The sequence below is a fragment of the Sinohyriopsis cumingii genome, unplaced genomic scaffold (assembly GCF_028554795.1).
Source record: "Sinohyriopsis cumingii isolate HCF-2022 unplaced genomic scaffold, ASM2855479v2 utg001339l, whole genome shotgun sequence".
In the NCBI taxonomy this organism is placed as follows: Eukaryota; Metazoa; Mollusca; class Bivalvia; order Unionida; family Unionidae; genus Sinohyriopsis; species Sinohyriopsis cumingii.
The window spans coordinates 1,770,015-1,784,624 of record NW_028315985.1 but is presented as its reverse complement, the minus strand read 5'-3'; the positions used below and the strand labels follow the sequence as shown (position 1 = coordinate 1,784,624).

General features: G+C 33.9%; 1 protein-coding gene across 6 annotated transcripts in view; it reads right to left on the bottom strand.

Moving 5' to 3' along the window:
* Positions 1-6,099: 6,099 nt before the first annotated feature.
* Positions 6,100-14,610, bottom strand: part of LOC149772624 (uncharacterized) — an 83,716-nt gene continuing 75,205 nt past the window's right edge. For 4 of the 6 annotated variants that reach the window (XM_089947567.1, XM_089947566.1, XM_089947565.1 and 1 more), the window contains 4 exons: positions 13,778-13,893; positions 9,808-9,844; positions 9,201-9,295; positions 6,100-6,896 (listed from right to left, as the gene is read on the bottom strand). In XM_089947567.1, the coding sequence (XP_089803693.1) occupies positions 6,850-6,896; positions 9,201-9,295; positions 9,808-9,844; positions 13,778-13,893 (295 nt within the window). In that variant the 3' untranslated portion in view covers positions 6,100-6,849. Of the gene's footprint in view, positions 6,897-9,200; positions 9,296-9,763; positions 9,845-13,777; positions 13,894-14,610 lie in introns of those variants that run through there. The other 2 variants (XR_016417656.1, XR_016417657.1) reach the window with 2 other exon arrangements.

Below are 14,610 nucleotides of genomic sequence, written 5' to 3'. Positions count from 1 at the left end.
ATCGGTAATCTTTGTGAAGTCAGATGGATTCAACAAAAAAAATTGTAATCGCGGTTACACGATTAGCATATTCAGATCGAAACATGGTCATTCCGTAATTGATTGTCATTAACGAGGTCATCATCAGGATCTTGCTGTTGTCCACGTATTTATTCGTTGCAGCCTCATCACCTGATTCTGGTTCTCTCAAACTAGCAATGATATTTCCGCTCATGTTAAGACCATCAGTCATTGCATCACCGGCTTTAGCAACGCATTTAAAAATCTCAATTCTGTTCGTGGCGTCATTGCTTTGACTCAACATCGAGTACAGCAATTATTTTCCGACCGCATATTGGTGGATCTGTTAATGTCTGTGCTGATAGTGTTGAATACCAGATTGGTATGTCACCGGCTAAGCCACTATATCGTAAAAATTCCCTCGGTCGTGCCAGTTCATACGAAATTAAATAAACAACTCGACGTGGATCAACCGAATGTACAACCCAGTGAGTGCCTGGGCCAGAACTTCCATCGACATTAATGATGCCGGTTTCAACACGGTTTGGTTTTCCGGTAACTGATCAAGCATAAAAACACCTCTGAAGTATTTGATGTTTAATTTCTTAGCAGCATCAAGTAAATCAAATTTGGACACGGGAAGCTCGAAACGGGTAGTCTCAGACCTAAGCCACTCGCGCTTCGACCGCTCCTGGCAGACTTAGACCCCGCTCTTCAATTTGAAAGTCTTTAGTCCATGGCCTGTTGCTTTCTTTCATACTATCCCAGCAGCAGTTCCAACAGCACCAAGTGCAGCTGATTTTGCAACAGCTCGGGCTGCAGTGGCTATCAAGGCTGATATAGACGCGAGAAGTGGAAATATACCACCGTATTGGCCGCGTCTTTAATGGCACCAGATGAAAGATCAAGTCTAACAACAGTCACTAATCGTTTGGCTTCAATGAGCTGACGTTCTGTCATTGATAGTTTATTTGGACCTCACATCGTTGCTAATTTCAGCGATAATTTTATTCCAGAATTATATTTTAATGCTGACTGTAGCTTTTTAATCTGATATGTGGTTAGCGTAACATTAACGTGATGATATGACATTATATCTTGGGCATTTTAATTACTGATCATGCAATCGATTATGTTTTCCACTGGGGCATCAATGACTCTCATTCATCCACCAACACCTTCAAGTAGCATTGTTTTGTCTGAGAGTATAACCTTGATTATTTAATGATCAGTAACACCGGCTGTGAGTGCACTTACTCGAGTTCAAAAATGTATGTCAACTACTGACTGTCTAAACAATATGTGTTTCAGCGAGTAGTAGTATACCGGATGCAACGTCGAGAAATACCGCTGATATTTGCAAACCAGAATCCACATTCTGATCACGCCCCATGAATGTTATCAAGTGACGGTAAGCACGTGCAATGTGATTATTTTCAACCATGATAGTGTTGATTTGCCGTCACTGTTCATAAAAGAGAGCAGCCATTGTTCTTCAGTGAGTGATGGTAACATTGTTGCCATCAACAACGAAAGCTTTGTCAGCATCACATTTCCATGAAGTGTCACGGTTGCAGCTGGATAACTCTTTCAGCGTGCCAGACAGCATCGTCGTTTGTGGCTTTTCAAATAAAAGCAACTGTATGTTTGGCCTCGAAGATAACTTTTCTAACATTTCTGCAGAAACCAAAGATATGTGATAGTGGTACTGCGCAGCTAAATCGCCACTGAGCATGAATTTTATTTTTACGTGCTTGAATCCAGATTAGAATTAGCATTTATAAAGAATAAGCCATCAACATCGGCGTTGGCAGTCATAGCATTAACTGTTATAGGCATCTAAAAGAATAAGGTCGGCTCTCAGCGTGATCAACAGTATTTTTTGCAAACATCATTTTGCCCCAATATTGTCGTAGCAACATCAACGTCATCCAGGCATGCTTCAATTTCTTTACCATCAATAATATATCGTGTATTGCTGAATAATATAATGATTATGTTATTAACAACTCCACCTTGCGCATCACCATAATGATTACCATCCAGTTTAATAAATCTACACTGAATTTCAATGAATGCCTCGGTGGATAGGAAATAACCTGATGTATCTTGGACTTGTAGTTCGATTCCTCCTGTTGGTTTGGTTTTCGTGATTCGTAAGAATAATACTGATAATCACGCACATATTTATCCTTGAGTTATGGCGCATCCATGTAAAATGCCTGATCAGATACACATCTGAATAGTATTTATGTATGTTGCTGTCTAAAATGATGCACCATCGACATTTAACGTAGGTGATGAGATAACCCACTACCTGCTACCATGTTTACATTTATATTCCGAGATTCTTCACCAGCTAATTATTTCAACCATTCACTTGCAGCTTGATTTATTATTTTACTAACATTTGCAGGAATAACTTCGGTGCTGGGCAATTTTACAGATTTTCGTCGTATTAATGGTGCTAGTCTATCCCTGATTGCGGAGAATGCTTTACTAGCAACATTACCAGCAGCACCAATACCTTATCATGAACAATGTCAATAGCTTTCATTTAGTTGCTTGCAATTGGTATTGCTTTTGGGGCTATCCTTCTAAATAGACCTTGAACAACATCACCAGGCCCATCCAAGGTAGATCGCTTTATATGTTGGCAATCACAAATGTATCACCCTGACCATTACAAGTTCACATTGAGAGTTATGAATGATCATCTTATTGTCTTGTCACTGACCTAATTGCATAAATCACTGCGGTAATCATCAACAATTTCATCAATGAAAGACCGATAAACATTAATGTCCATGATAACGCCTGTGACCACTTACAGTGACACTAGGGTTATGACACTCTTTTAACTTCTTTGATTGTTTCATAAAATTCACAAATTCATCCCTATATTTATCAGTGATTCTAGATATTGCACGTGATTTATGAAAAGTAAAATAAACCCATTGTTTTTCCCCTGAAACACTGGTTGTGTTCGGATCTAATAATTTATCATGATTTGATTATCTTGTTGTGGCAACCACTATAGTTTTGATATTCTTTTGTCACAACAAATGTTTAAAATTAGCTGCCATGGTACACATATTTGGACATCATCTTGGTTCCTGATAAATTTTCTAGTTGGGTAATTTTCACTTAAAATTGTATTTGTAATATTATTATGCAATTTACACATGATATAGCAATAGAACGAACTATAAAGTGAGTTTTGTATAAGTGAAAAAAGTGGCTTTGTATAAGTATACATGGTTTTCTGTAGACCATTTCTAAACAACGCAAAAAGTATTCAGCAATAACAAGATCAATAATAAAAGTCAATTGAAATAATTTCTTCTTAGCTTTCTATCCAATACTAAAATATTCGATTCCATATCATGATAACAGATAAACAAGACTTCTCCTAATATAACAATGCTCTTAAATGAATCCACCAATGTGATTCATCAAAGGTAACGAGTTTCCAAATAGTTATTGTGATAGACATACTGAGTGTCATCATGGCTCCTTTTTCATTTAGAACCAATTAGCCATGAAGCAGCAGAGAGGGTGAACAGACCACTTTTTAGAACAGTCCATCCATGAAACTTAACCCTCTTACGAAAACAACGCACAAGCGTCAATAACACTAAAGTGATGATACTGAGGCCTCTACAGGGTTTGGCACATTTTTTTGTTATTTTTTTATCTTGACACTTGCATGTCAAATTTGTATGCTTCCTCATTTACCAACCTGGGATATTCACTGCTGGTTGTCACCCTCTCTGCTGCTGTAGCATGGCGGTTAGGTGGTTTAATTAAATCATTATTATATAAATAACGATGAGCAATTCTACGCTAGCCATTAAATTTTGTAAAGCTAAGCTAGCTCAACAGCAACTTGAGGCAATTAAGAAATATCTCCTCATCCGTGATTCTGTCTAGCAACAACTACAAGCACATGAGGAAGCTCAAGTGGAATTAGCAGAGGATAGAGCAGAATTGTTTAAACCGGTTACAAAGGCTACCGGTCTTTTTCTCACATTTGAGCAAATGCTAAAGCAACTAGGAAAATAGCAGAAAGAACTAAACAAACAAAAAAGATTTTATGAGAACTTCCAGCTGAAATAGCTGCTGCTCAATCACAACTGCATACAATATTCATGCATTCTGCTCTATAACTGTTTTATTAAACTATTTTATAGTGTCTTAGGTCACGTGAAATTAGTATATAAGGATATGGCAAACAAATTCAGTCATTCCTGTTTTAAGATTAGTCTATCAAATCATTTACTGTTGTGTACAGATATAATTTGAAAAGAATGATCAATTAAAATGATTCATTGAAATTACAAAGTGCTCATTGACATTTTAGAATAAAACATTATCTTGGGATTAATGTCATTCACATACATTCTGGTTTATATCATTTTGATACAGCAATGATTATATTAACCCATCCAAGACTATAGGTCGATCAACACACTCAATATCAGAATGCATTTGAAATATTCTATACCTTTATACTTGTGATAATACAATTAGGATTATTTGGAATTTAACTCACAAAACTCACAATACTCCATGTTTCTCTTAAATTTTCACACTTAGAGAAATAATTTCTTAATTTTAATAAATAGACACAGGAGAGAGAGAGGAGCAACAAAAATGACAAAATCAAGAAAATAATGGAGGTGAGGGAACTTTTTGGAATCTATCTTATGCATCTCAGTCAGTGTACAGGTGCTGGATTTTGAATGTTTTCTTTTATCTTATAACTTAAACTATTTAAGCGTGTTACATGTGTGTTCATGGATCATCAAAATTGGGCAATATGGTCTTCCATATCTGCTCCATTTGTTAAATCAAATTATAAATGAGCAGTGTGATTGTACGATGCACCACTAGTAAAAAAGTCTGTATCCTAGAGTAAACAGTCTATTTAAAAAAGTCTTGATGTGTGCATGTGTGTAATACGAAAGTGTTGTAAATCTTTTCAAGGTTTTATTCTATGTTCACCTGATTACATGTAGACAAATGTTATCATGTCGTCTTGAAATTCAATACAATATGACGTTATTTTAGCTACAAGGATTAGGGAATACAAATTTGAAATTTCATAAAGACATAATGCTATGGTGTTTATCTGGCTTTCTATAAAGGACCATCATTAACGCCAATGTTATTTAATACAAAATTTAAAAACCGGGAAAATAAATACAATAATATGGTATAATTTTCTCCAAAAATGAAATCTATAACCAATGTTTGGTTATAATAACCACGGAATTTAAGGAGTACGTACCATGTATATAAAAAAATAATAATCAATAAAAAAAATAAGAGATGTTGAGGTCTAATTGGTTAAGCCACACTAATGATGTTTGTAGATTTTATTTTTCATTCCATCTGTTTTTTATTAGTCTATCTTTTTTGTTTTTCATTCCATCCATTCTGGAGACCCATTTTATATATAATAGGAAATTGATACCTGTTCACTCATCCTCTTTATAGCAAATGCTATTCTACTCTGGCTCTCTCTCTCACACTATAAAACTGATATAAATACATGTATATACAATTTTGGATGAACTGTCATACTAAGGAATATGCTTTTGGAATTATTAATGTAACATAAACTAAGCACCCCCCTGCACTGATCAATGCATAAACACAACAGCTTCATCACAGACGTTTAGAACATTTTGAATTCTTCTCTATACACAGTCCCAACATTCCACTATTATTAATGTACAAAGGGTATGTAATAAATTTTTGTGAAAAACAGATAAACAAATAGATAAATTACCTTCTCTGGGGGGGATTATAACAAAAATTTGAATATTAGCAATAAACATACACATGTGTGAAATTTTTTATACGAAAATGAAAACAGGTGTCAGGGGTAATCAACATAACTTTATGGAAATATACACATCACATTGTTTTAAAACAAGGATTAGATTGTATGTCACATCATAGACTTTTAGGCAGATTACATATACATTTACTATTTTTGAATATCTATTTTTTGTAATAATGGATGATAGAAGCCTTTTAGCCAAAACATTTCAAATCCATGAATATAGGCACCACAACAGAGAAGAAAACTACATTGTTTATTTCCTTTATTAAATTCAGTCCTAGATAAAAATCAAATACATATTTAAGGAAGCATTTTAGGCATATTTTGTCTATATAAGATTCATATGGATCTAATTATGAAACAAAATTAACTCTTAACATATCTATTTCCTTTTAAGAAAATTAAGCATAAAGAACAATTAGGTGGCTAAACAAAATTCTGTTGATATAAGTTCATCAAGCAATGTAATTAAATGGTAGAACATCTTTTAGATTCTGTTTTAAATTATTTTTTAAAAAATCACTTGTATATTCATGTGTTACTTTAAATAACCATTAAGGATCACAACATTAGCATGACCAATGATACTTATTAATGAATAAGTTAATGTTAAAAGTAATTTTTGCCATTTGCGATTATGAAGTGTATTGATGGGTCAGGAATGTATATATGAGCCTACTAAAGTAAGTACGTTTGAATTTTACTACATGCATCAAAGTGAAACAATTAAACAATTAGAAATATTTTCATTCAGTGTGATAAACAGTTTAGTAATGCATTAGAAATTTTGAATAAAATACAAACTGAGTAACATTTTCAATATTGCAACATCATTGTCAATGAATATCCATTAGTTTCATCATTGTCTTCATACTTGAAACACCATGTACAAGTTTTCATACAAAACATGTTCCAACAGCACCGATTAGGACATAAACTTGAAACAATGTCTTCTGTCAGTTTCTCCTAAATTGTATTAGGACTCAGTGGTTGTGTCAGTCAGGCTGTTTCATCCATGTATTTTCATATTTTGCTTCGGAATCTGTACATAAGAGAAAATTTATACAACTCCAGTACTAAACTATAAAATGTCAGCGAATAAAAATTTATGATAAAATAATCTTGTTTATAGGAAAACGAAAAACATGTTACATATGAAATAACTAAGTTTTGATATTAATTATCATTAAACAATAAATCATGATAGACCTTATAAAAATGAAATAAAGAGACACATAAATACATTTAGTCATTTTTTCAAGTGATGTGAACCTAATATTAAATTTGTGTCTGTGTAAATCAAAGAAATAATTTCTATATAACATTCAACTAAAAACCTGATGTCCCGATAACAAGCTCAATACGAATTTAAAATTGATGATTGCTATATTAACATTTATAAACCACTAAGGTATGAATTTGACATTGATGATTGCTGTATTGACACTTATAAACCACTAAGGTATGAATTTGACATTGATGATTGCTGTATTAACATTTATAAACCACTAAGGTATGAATTTGACATCGATGATTGCTGTATTGACATTTATAAACCACTAAGGTATGAATTTGACATTGATGATTGCTGTATTGACATTTATAAACCACTAAAGTATGAATTTGACATTGATGATTGCTGTATTAACATTTATAAACCACTAAGGTATGAATTTGACATTGATGACTGCTGTATTAACATTTATAAACCACTAAGGTATGAATTTGACAATTATGATTACTTCATGAAGCATTATAAACCACTAAGGTATGAATTTGACATTGATGATTGCTATATTAACCTTTATAAATCACTAAGGTATGAATGTGACAATTATGATTACTTCATGAAGCATTATAAACCACTAAGGTATGAATTTGACAGTTATGATTACTTCATGTAGCATTATAAACCACTAAGGCAGTTTTCACAGAATATGGAAAATGAACTGAAAAAGTACTCAACTGAGGAAATGTCACCAAGAGAAGGAAACAAACATTCATCTTACTAACATAGGCATTGCTGCTTGATGTGCAGTTGAGATAAAAATTATTTATTGACACTTCCGATTAAAATAATCATGTACACATCAAAATAGTCATCACATATTCACAGTGGAATAGACTGCCATAAAATATCTGTACTCTGCCATACAAGTCAGAATTTCAACTCAAATGAAATAAGATCAACTTTCATGAAATATTTAACTTGCACGGAACATAAAACGATAAAACACTGACAACTGGACAGATTGACAGGTAACTATAAAACACTGACAATTGAACAGTTTGACAAAAAACTATAAAACACTGACAATTGGACAGATTGACAGAAAACTATAAAACACTGACAATTGGACAGATTGACAGAAAACTATAAAACACTGACAATTGGATAGATTGACATAAAACTATAAAACACTGACAATTGGATAGATTGACATAAAACTATAAAACACTGACAACTGGACAGATTGATAGAAAACTATAAAACACTGACAATTTGACAGATTGACATAAAACTATAAAACACTGACAATTGGACAGACTGAAATAAAACTATAAAACACTGACAATTGGACAGATTGACAAAAATGGCAATCAATATGCTCCTTGAAGATAATTAGAGACTGTTATGCCAACTGTGAGTCAAATATTATAATGTGTACAAAAGGCTACCTGATAAGGCTCCACAAGTATTTGAATATGATCTAGTTCATTTTATTTATGGGATAGTATAGTTCAAGAACATTAAATAAATTACTCATGATGGTACCTTTGGATTGATTGGAGATCTTCAATGAGCTGTACATCTGGGTGTCACTGTTTACATAGGGGTGCAATGTGTATTAGGTCTTCAAGAGGCAACCTGATAAGGCCCCACACTCATTTGAATATGGTCTAGTTCTTTTTATTTACGGGACAGTATAGTTCAAGAAAATTAAATAAATTACTCATGATGGTACCTTTGGATTGATTGGAGATCTTCAGTGAGCTGTACATCTGGGTGTCACTGTTTACATAGGGGTGCAATGTGTATTAGGTCTTCAAGAGGCAACCTGATAAGGCCCCACACTCATTTGAATATGGTATAGTTCTTTTTATTTATGGGACAGTGTAGTTCAAGAAAATTAAATAAATTACTCATGATGGTACCTTTGGATTGATTGGAGATCTTCAGTGAGCTGTACATCTGGGTGTCACTGTTTACATAGGGGTGCAATGTGTATTAGGTCTACAACAGGCTACCTGAAAAGGCTCCACATTCATTTGAATATGATCTAGTTCTTTTTATTTATGGGACAGTATAGTTCAAGAAAATTAAATAAAGTACTCATGGTGGTACCTTTGGATGTTTTAGGGATCTTCAGTGAGCTGTACATCTGGGTATCACTGTTTACATAGGGGTGCAATTTTTCATAGGAATCACCTTCTGGAGACCTTAAAAATGAAATGGAAACATTATTAGATATTATCAGAAATATCATATCCAGCATTACTGTTATTATTATATATTACTGTTATTATTAAATTTTTTCAGATATGCCATACAACATTACTATTATTATTAGATATTATCAGATATATCATATCCAGCATTACTGACAGTGAATGTTTAAAAGACATGCACAAATGTCTGTATCAACTGTTAACTACTTGTATATCAATTGTAAAAAATAGGTTCAGCAAGTCATTTCTTCTCTCTTATCAGTGATTATACTCCATTTGCATAAGTATATTTTAGGTTTTAAAACACATTAAAAAGATAAATTACACTGCTTAATCAATTTCTTTATTGGAAATTTCATATATTTTACTTGCCAATAATATACTTAGTAAGTAAAGATTATATACATGTAATTATCAATTTATCATGTTTTATTCAATATTCATATCAAGTGCCTGTACCTTGTTTTGGGATATATATCAATATTCATGTCATGTGACTGTACCTTGTTTTGGGATCTATATTCTCTTCCAATGTGATATCTGGGGAAAAATGAAAAAACGCAATATACATCCTACTAAAATAATTCAAATACAAAATTATACTGACTTGACCTAAAATAACAAAATCGATATAAAATTGAAAATGAGATTTAAAAGACCTTAATTTAATTTTAAGACCTGCATTTACATAGATAACCCTGTCAGTCCTGCATTAATACATACATGTTTTATATTTCCTGTTTTAAATGCTTGTTTGTTTTTTCTTTAAATATAAAAAATAGTCTTTGAGTGTTTAGTAACTCACAAACTTATAACACATTTATATCATATCTGAAACCAGAAGGTTAGTAATAGAGAATAAAGCAAATAATTGCATTTTCCTTGCAGCAAATCTTGAAATTATTTTGCGGCAGATGAAAGAGAAAAACATACTGTACCTTTATGTCCTAAATACTGATAATAACAAATTAGTACACAACAGCATTCAGACATATGTTACTATAAGAATAATTTGTTATTTTCCTTGAACTAGCATATCTTTCTATAGCTCTGACATGTCCAGACTTAAATTCTAAGTTGTTCTTGGCTATTCTCCTGTTCATATTGTTGTTGTTGTTGTGGGGTTGAACGCCAATTTTCAGCAAACAATAGGCTATACATGGTGGCCAGTATTATTGGGTGAGGAAGAACCCAGAAAAACCCTGGAAAGAACCACCGACCCACAAGAAGCAACTGGCAAGCTTTCTCACATACCCACATTGGCCGAATCCGAGACTCGAACCCACGCAGACAGAGGTGAGATGGCCAAAGTGAACTTACCAATTTACCCAGAGTGAGTATGTACTTATTGTTATTTCTGCTGGCCAGAGTGAACATACCAATTTACCAGAGTGAGTATGTACTTATTGTTATTTCTGCTGGCCAGAGTGAACATACCAATTAACCAGAGTGAGTATGTACTTATTGCTATTTCTGCTGGCCAGAGTGAACATACCAATTAACCCAGAGTGAGTACATACTTATTGTTATTTCTGCTGGCCAGAGTGAACATACCAATTTACCAGAGTGAGTATGTACTTATTGCTATTTCTGCTGGCCAGAGTGAACATACCAATTAACCAGAGTGAGTATGTACTTATTGCTATTTCTGCTGGCCAGAGTGAACATACCAATTAACCAGAGTGAGTATGTACTTAATGCTATTTGTGCTGGCAATAGTGAACATACCAATTTACCAGAGTGAGTACATACTTATTGCTATTTCTGCTGGCCAGAGTGAACATACCAATTTACCAGAGTGAGTACATGCTTAATGCTATTCCTGCTGGCCAGAGTGAACATACCAATTTACCAGAGTGAGTACCTGCTTAATGCTATTTGTGCTGGCCAGAGTGGTGAACATACCAATTTACCAGAGTGAGTACATGCTTAATGCTATTTCTGCTGGCCAGAGTGAACATACCAATTAACCAGAGTGAGTACATGCTTAATGCTATTTGTGCTGGCCAGACTGAACATACCAATTTACCAGAGTGAGTACATGCTTAATGCTATTTGTGCTGGCCAGAGTGAACATACCAATTAACCAGAGTGAGTACATGCTTAATGCTATTCCTGCTGGCCAGAGTGAACATACCAATTTACCAGAGTGAGTACCTGCTTAATGCTATTTGTGCTGGCCAGAGTGGTGAACATACCAATTTACCAGAGTGAGTACATGCTTAATGCTATTTCTGCTGGCCAGAGTGAACATACCAATTAACCAGAGTGAGTACATGCTTAATGCTATTTGTGCTGGCCAGACTGAACATACCAATTTACCAGAGTGAGTACATGCTTAATGCTATTTGTGCTGGCCAGAGTGAACATACCAATTAACCAGAGTGAGTACATGCTTAATGCTATTTGTGCTGGCCAGAGTGAACATACCAATTAACCAGAGTGAGTACATGCTTAATGCTATTTGTGCTGGCCAGAGTGAACATACCAATTTACCAGAGTGAGTACATGCTTAATGCTATTTGTGCTGGCCAGACTGAACATACCAATTTACCAAAGTGAGTACATGCTTATTGCTATTTCTGCTGGCCAGAGTGAACATACCAATTTACCAGAGTGAGTACATGCTTATTGCTATTTCTGCTGGCCAGATTGAACATACCAATTTACCAGAGTGAGTACGTACTTCCTGCTAGTTTTGCTGGCCAGAGTGAACATACCAATTTACCAGAGTGAATACATGCTTAATGCTATTTCTGCTGGCCAGAGTGAACATACCAATTTACCAGAGTGAGTACATGCTTAATGCTACTAAAAACAGGCAATTCATGTCTCTGTATGAATATCTTATTATGATAAATACATACATTGTCAGAATACAAAATCAATTGTTTAATTTTTGTTAGGCATTGAATTTGCAAGATTTCACTTGCAGAAAAGTGTGTTTGTATGTGTGTGTGTGTGTGAGTGTAAGATATGTCCAATCCTTGACTTAATTTATAACATGTAAACCATGTCAGCCTCCACTATACAAGAAGTAGAAATAACTGAAGTGTACTGAAGTCCTAATTTACTAACCATGTAATTCAAACATCATTGTGTAATTGTGGAGAGGCACCTGAAAACCATCTAATTGTTGAGATTATCTTTTATGTACATCAACATAAAACCCTGCTTCAAAGTCTTAATCACCTACTTTTTCCTGCAATGACTGCCCTGCTACTTCCAAGTTATCCTCAGTAAACTTATGTTACAAATTATAAACTACTTTCAGTTCTTGTTTTCTTTTCAAGGAACCAGACAATTTTCATTTTTGTTAAAAATATTTCTGTAAATGTTTACTTACAATACCATTGCAAATATTATTATATGTATCACATGTAGATGTATTTCCATCATTCAAGTATTTCTCTCTCTCTTTCTCCTGCCTCACATACAATATGCATGGTGCTGTCATGGTAGGGAATGTATAAAATGTATCACTCTAAAACATAATTTACCATTTTCTTGGTAATGTTACCTTTTGCACAAGTTAGGTAAGAACTTCCGTTTCATGCCCACAACTAATGCATTAGTGACACCAAGCTGTAATTGCAATGATGTTACCTTTTGGACAAAATAGGTAAGAACTTCCATCTCATGCCCACAACTATTGCATTAGTGACACCAAGCTGTAATTGCAATGATGTTACCTTTTGGACAAGTTAGTGACACCAAGCTGTAATTGCATTGATGTTACCTTTTGGACAAGCTAGTGACACCAAGCTGTAATTGCATTGATGTTACCTTTTGGACAAGTTAGTGACACCAAGCTGTAATTGCAATGATGTTACCTTTTGGACAAGTTAGTGACACCAAACTGTGATTGCAATGATGTTACCTTTTTGGACAAGTTAGTGACACCAAGCTGTAATTACAACGATGTTACCTTTTGGGCAAGTTAGTGACACCAAGCTGTAACTGCAATGATGTTACCTTTTGAACAAGTTAGTGACACCAAACTGTAATTGCAATGATGTTACCTTTTGGACAAGTGACACCAAGCTGTAATTGCAATGATGTTACCTTTTGCATGTTAGTTAAGACCTTCCTTTTCATACTTACAATTAATTCATTAGTGATACCAGGTCGTTTTTGCAATGTATAATGAAATTTGGTCATTAAATACTGACAAAAGTTTTAAAATTCTGATTGAAACAGCTGAGACTGAGTCTGTAGGTGCAGGGATTGGTCATTGGTGTGAAAAGATAAGCACCAGAATGGTATGCCACAGGACGCTTCATAATTTATAGCATTTATGAGAATGAAAACATGCATACAAATATTAATTTTGTATAAAAAGACTATATCAACACAACTGTGAATCAATGAAGTTTGTTAGCCATCTTATTATGAAATCATTTAAAACATCCAATATTAGTTAACAATGCAGACTTAATGAATTTATGGCAAGATTTAAACAAGTTAATTTACCATTAAGTTGAAGGTATTGGGTGGCTTCAGCTTTTGTGAAATTGAGTCCCTCATATTCTTTTCCTCTGGCCACATCTTCTTTGACAGACACTTCTTTTATTTGATTTCTTCTTGTGCTTGACACAGAACATATGATTATGTTTCGATAACTGTGTTTGTTAGAGAAAGAATCAAACATACCTTTCAAACTTTGACTAATGCATATCATCAAATTAACATTTGTAGGATACTAATCTGTCTTTGAAGTATTCATCTTTAATACACAATCAATTGATGAGTTGTGTATTTGCTTCTGAATTATGTACATAAGCTTCATGGCAGGTAGTAATTCAATAGTAGGTAGTAATTCAATAGCAGGTAGTACTTCAATAGTAGGTAGTAATTCAATAGCAGGTAGTAATTCAACAGCAGGTAGTAATTCAATAGCAGGTAGTAATTCAATAGTAGGTAGTAATTCAATAGTAGGTAGTAATTCAACAGCAGGTAGTAATTCAACAGTAGGTAGTAATTCAACTGCAGGTAGTAATTCATGCAGGTAGTAATTCAACAGTAGGTAGTAATTCAATAGCAGGTAGTAATTCAATAGTAGGTAGTAATTCAACAGCAGGTAGTAATTCAACAGTAGGTAGTAATTCAATAGCAGGTAGTAATTCAATAGCAGGTAGTAATTCAACAGCAGGTAGTAATTCAATAGTAGGTAGTAATTCAACAGCAGGTAGTAATTCAATAGCAGGTAGTAATTCAATAGTAGGTAGTAATTCAACAGCAGGTAGTAATTCAACAGTAGGTAGTAATTCATGCAGGTAGTAATTCATGCAGGTAGTAATTCAATA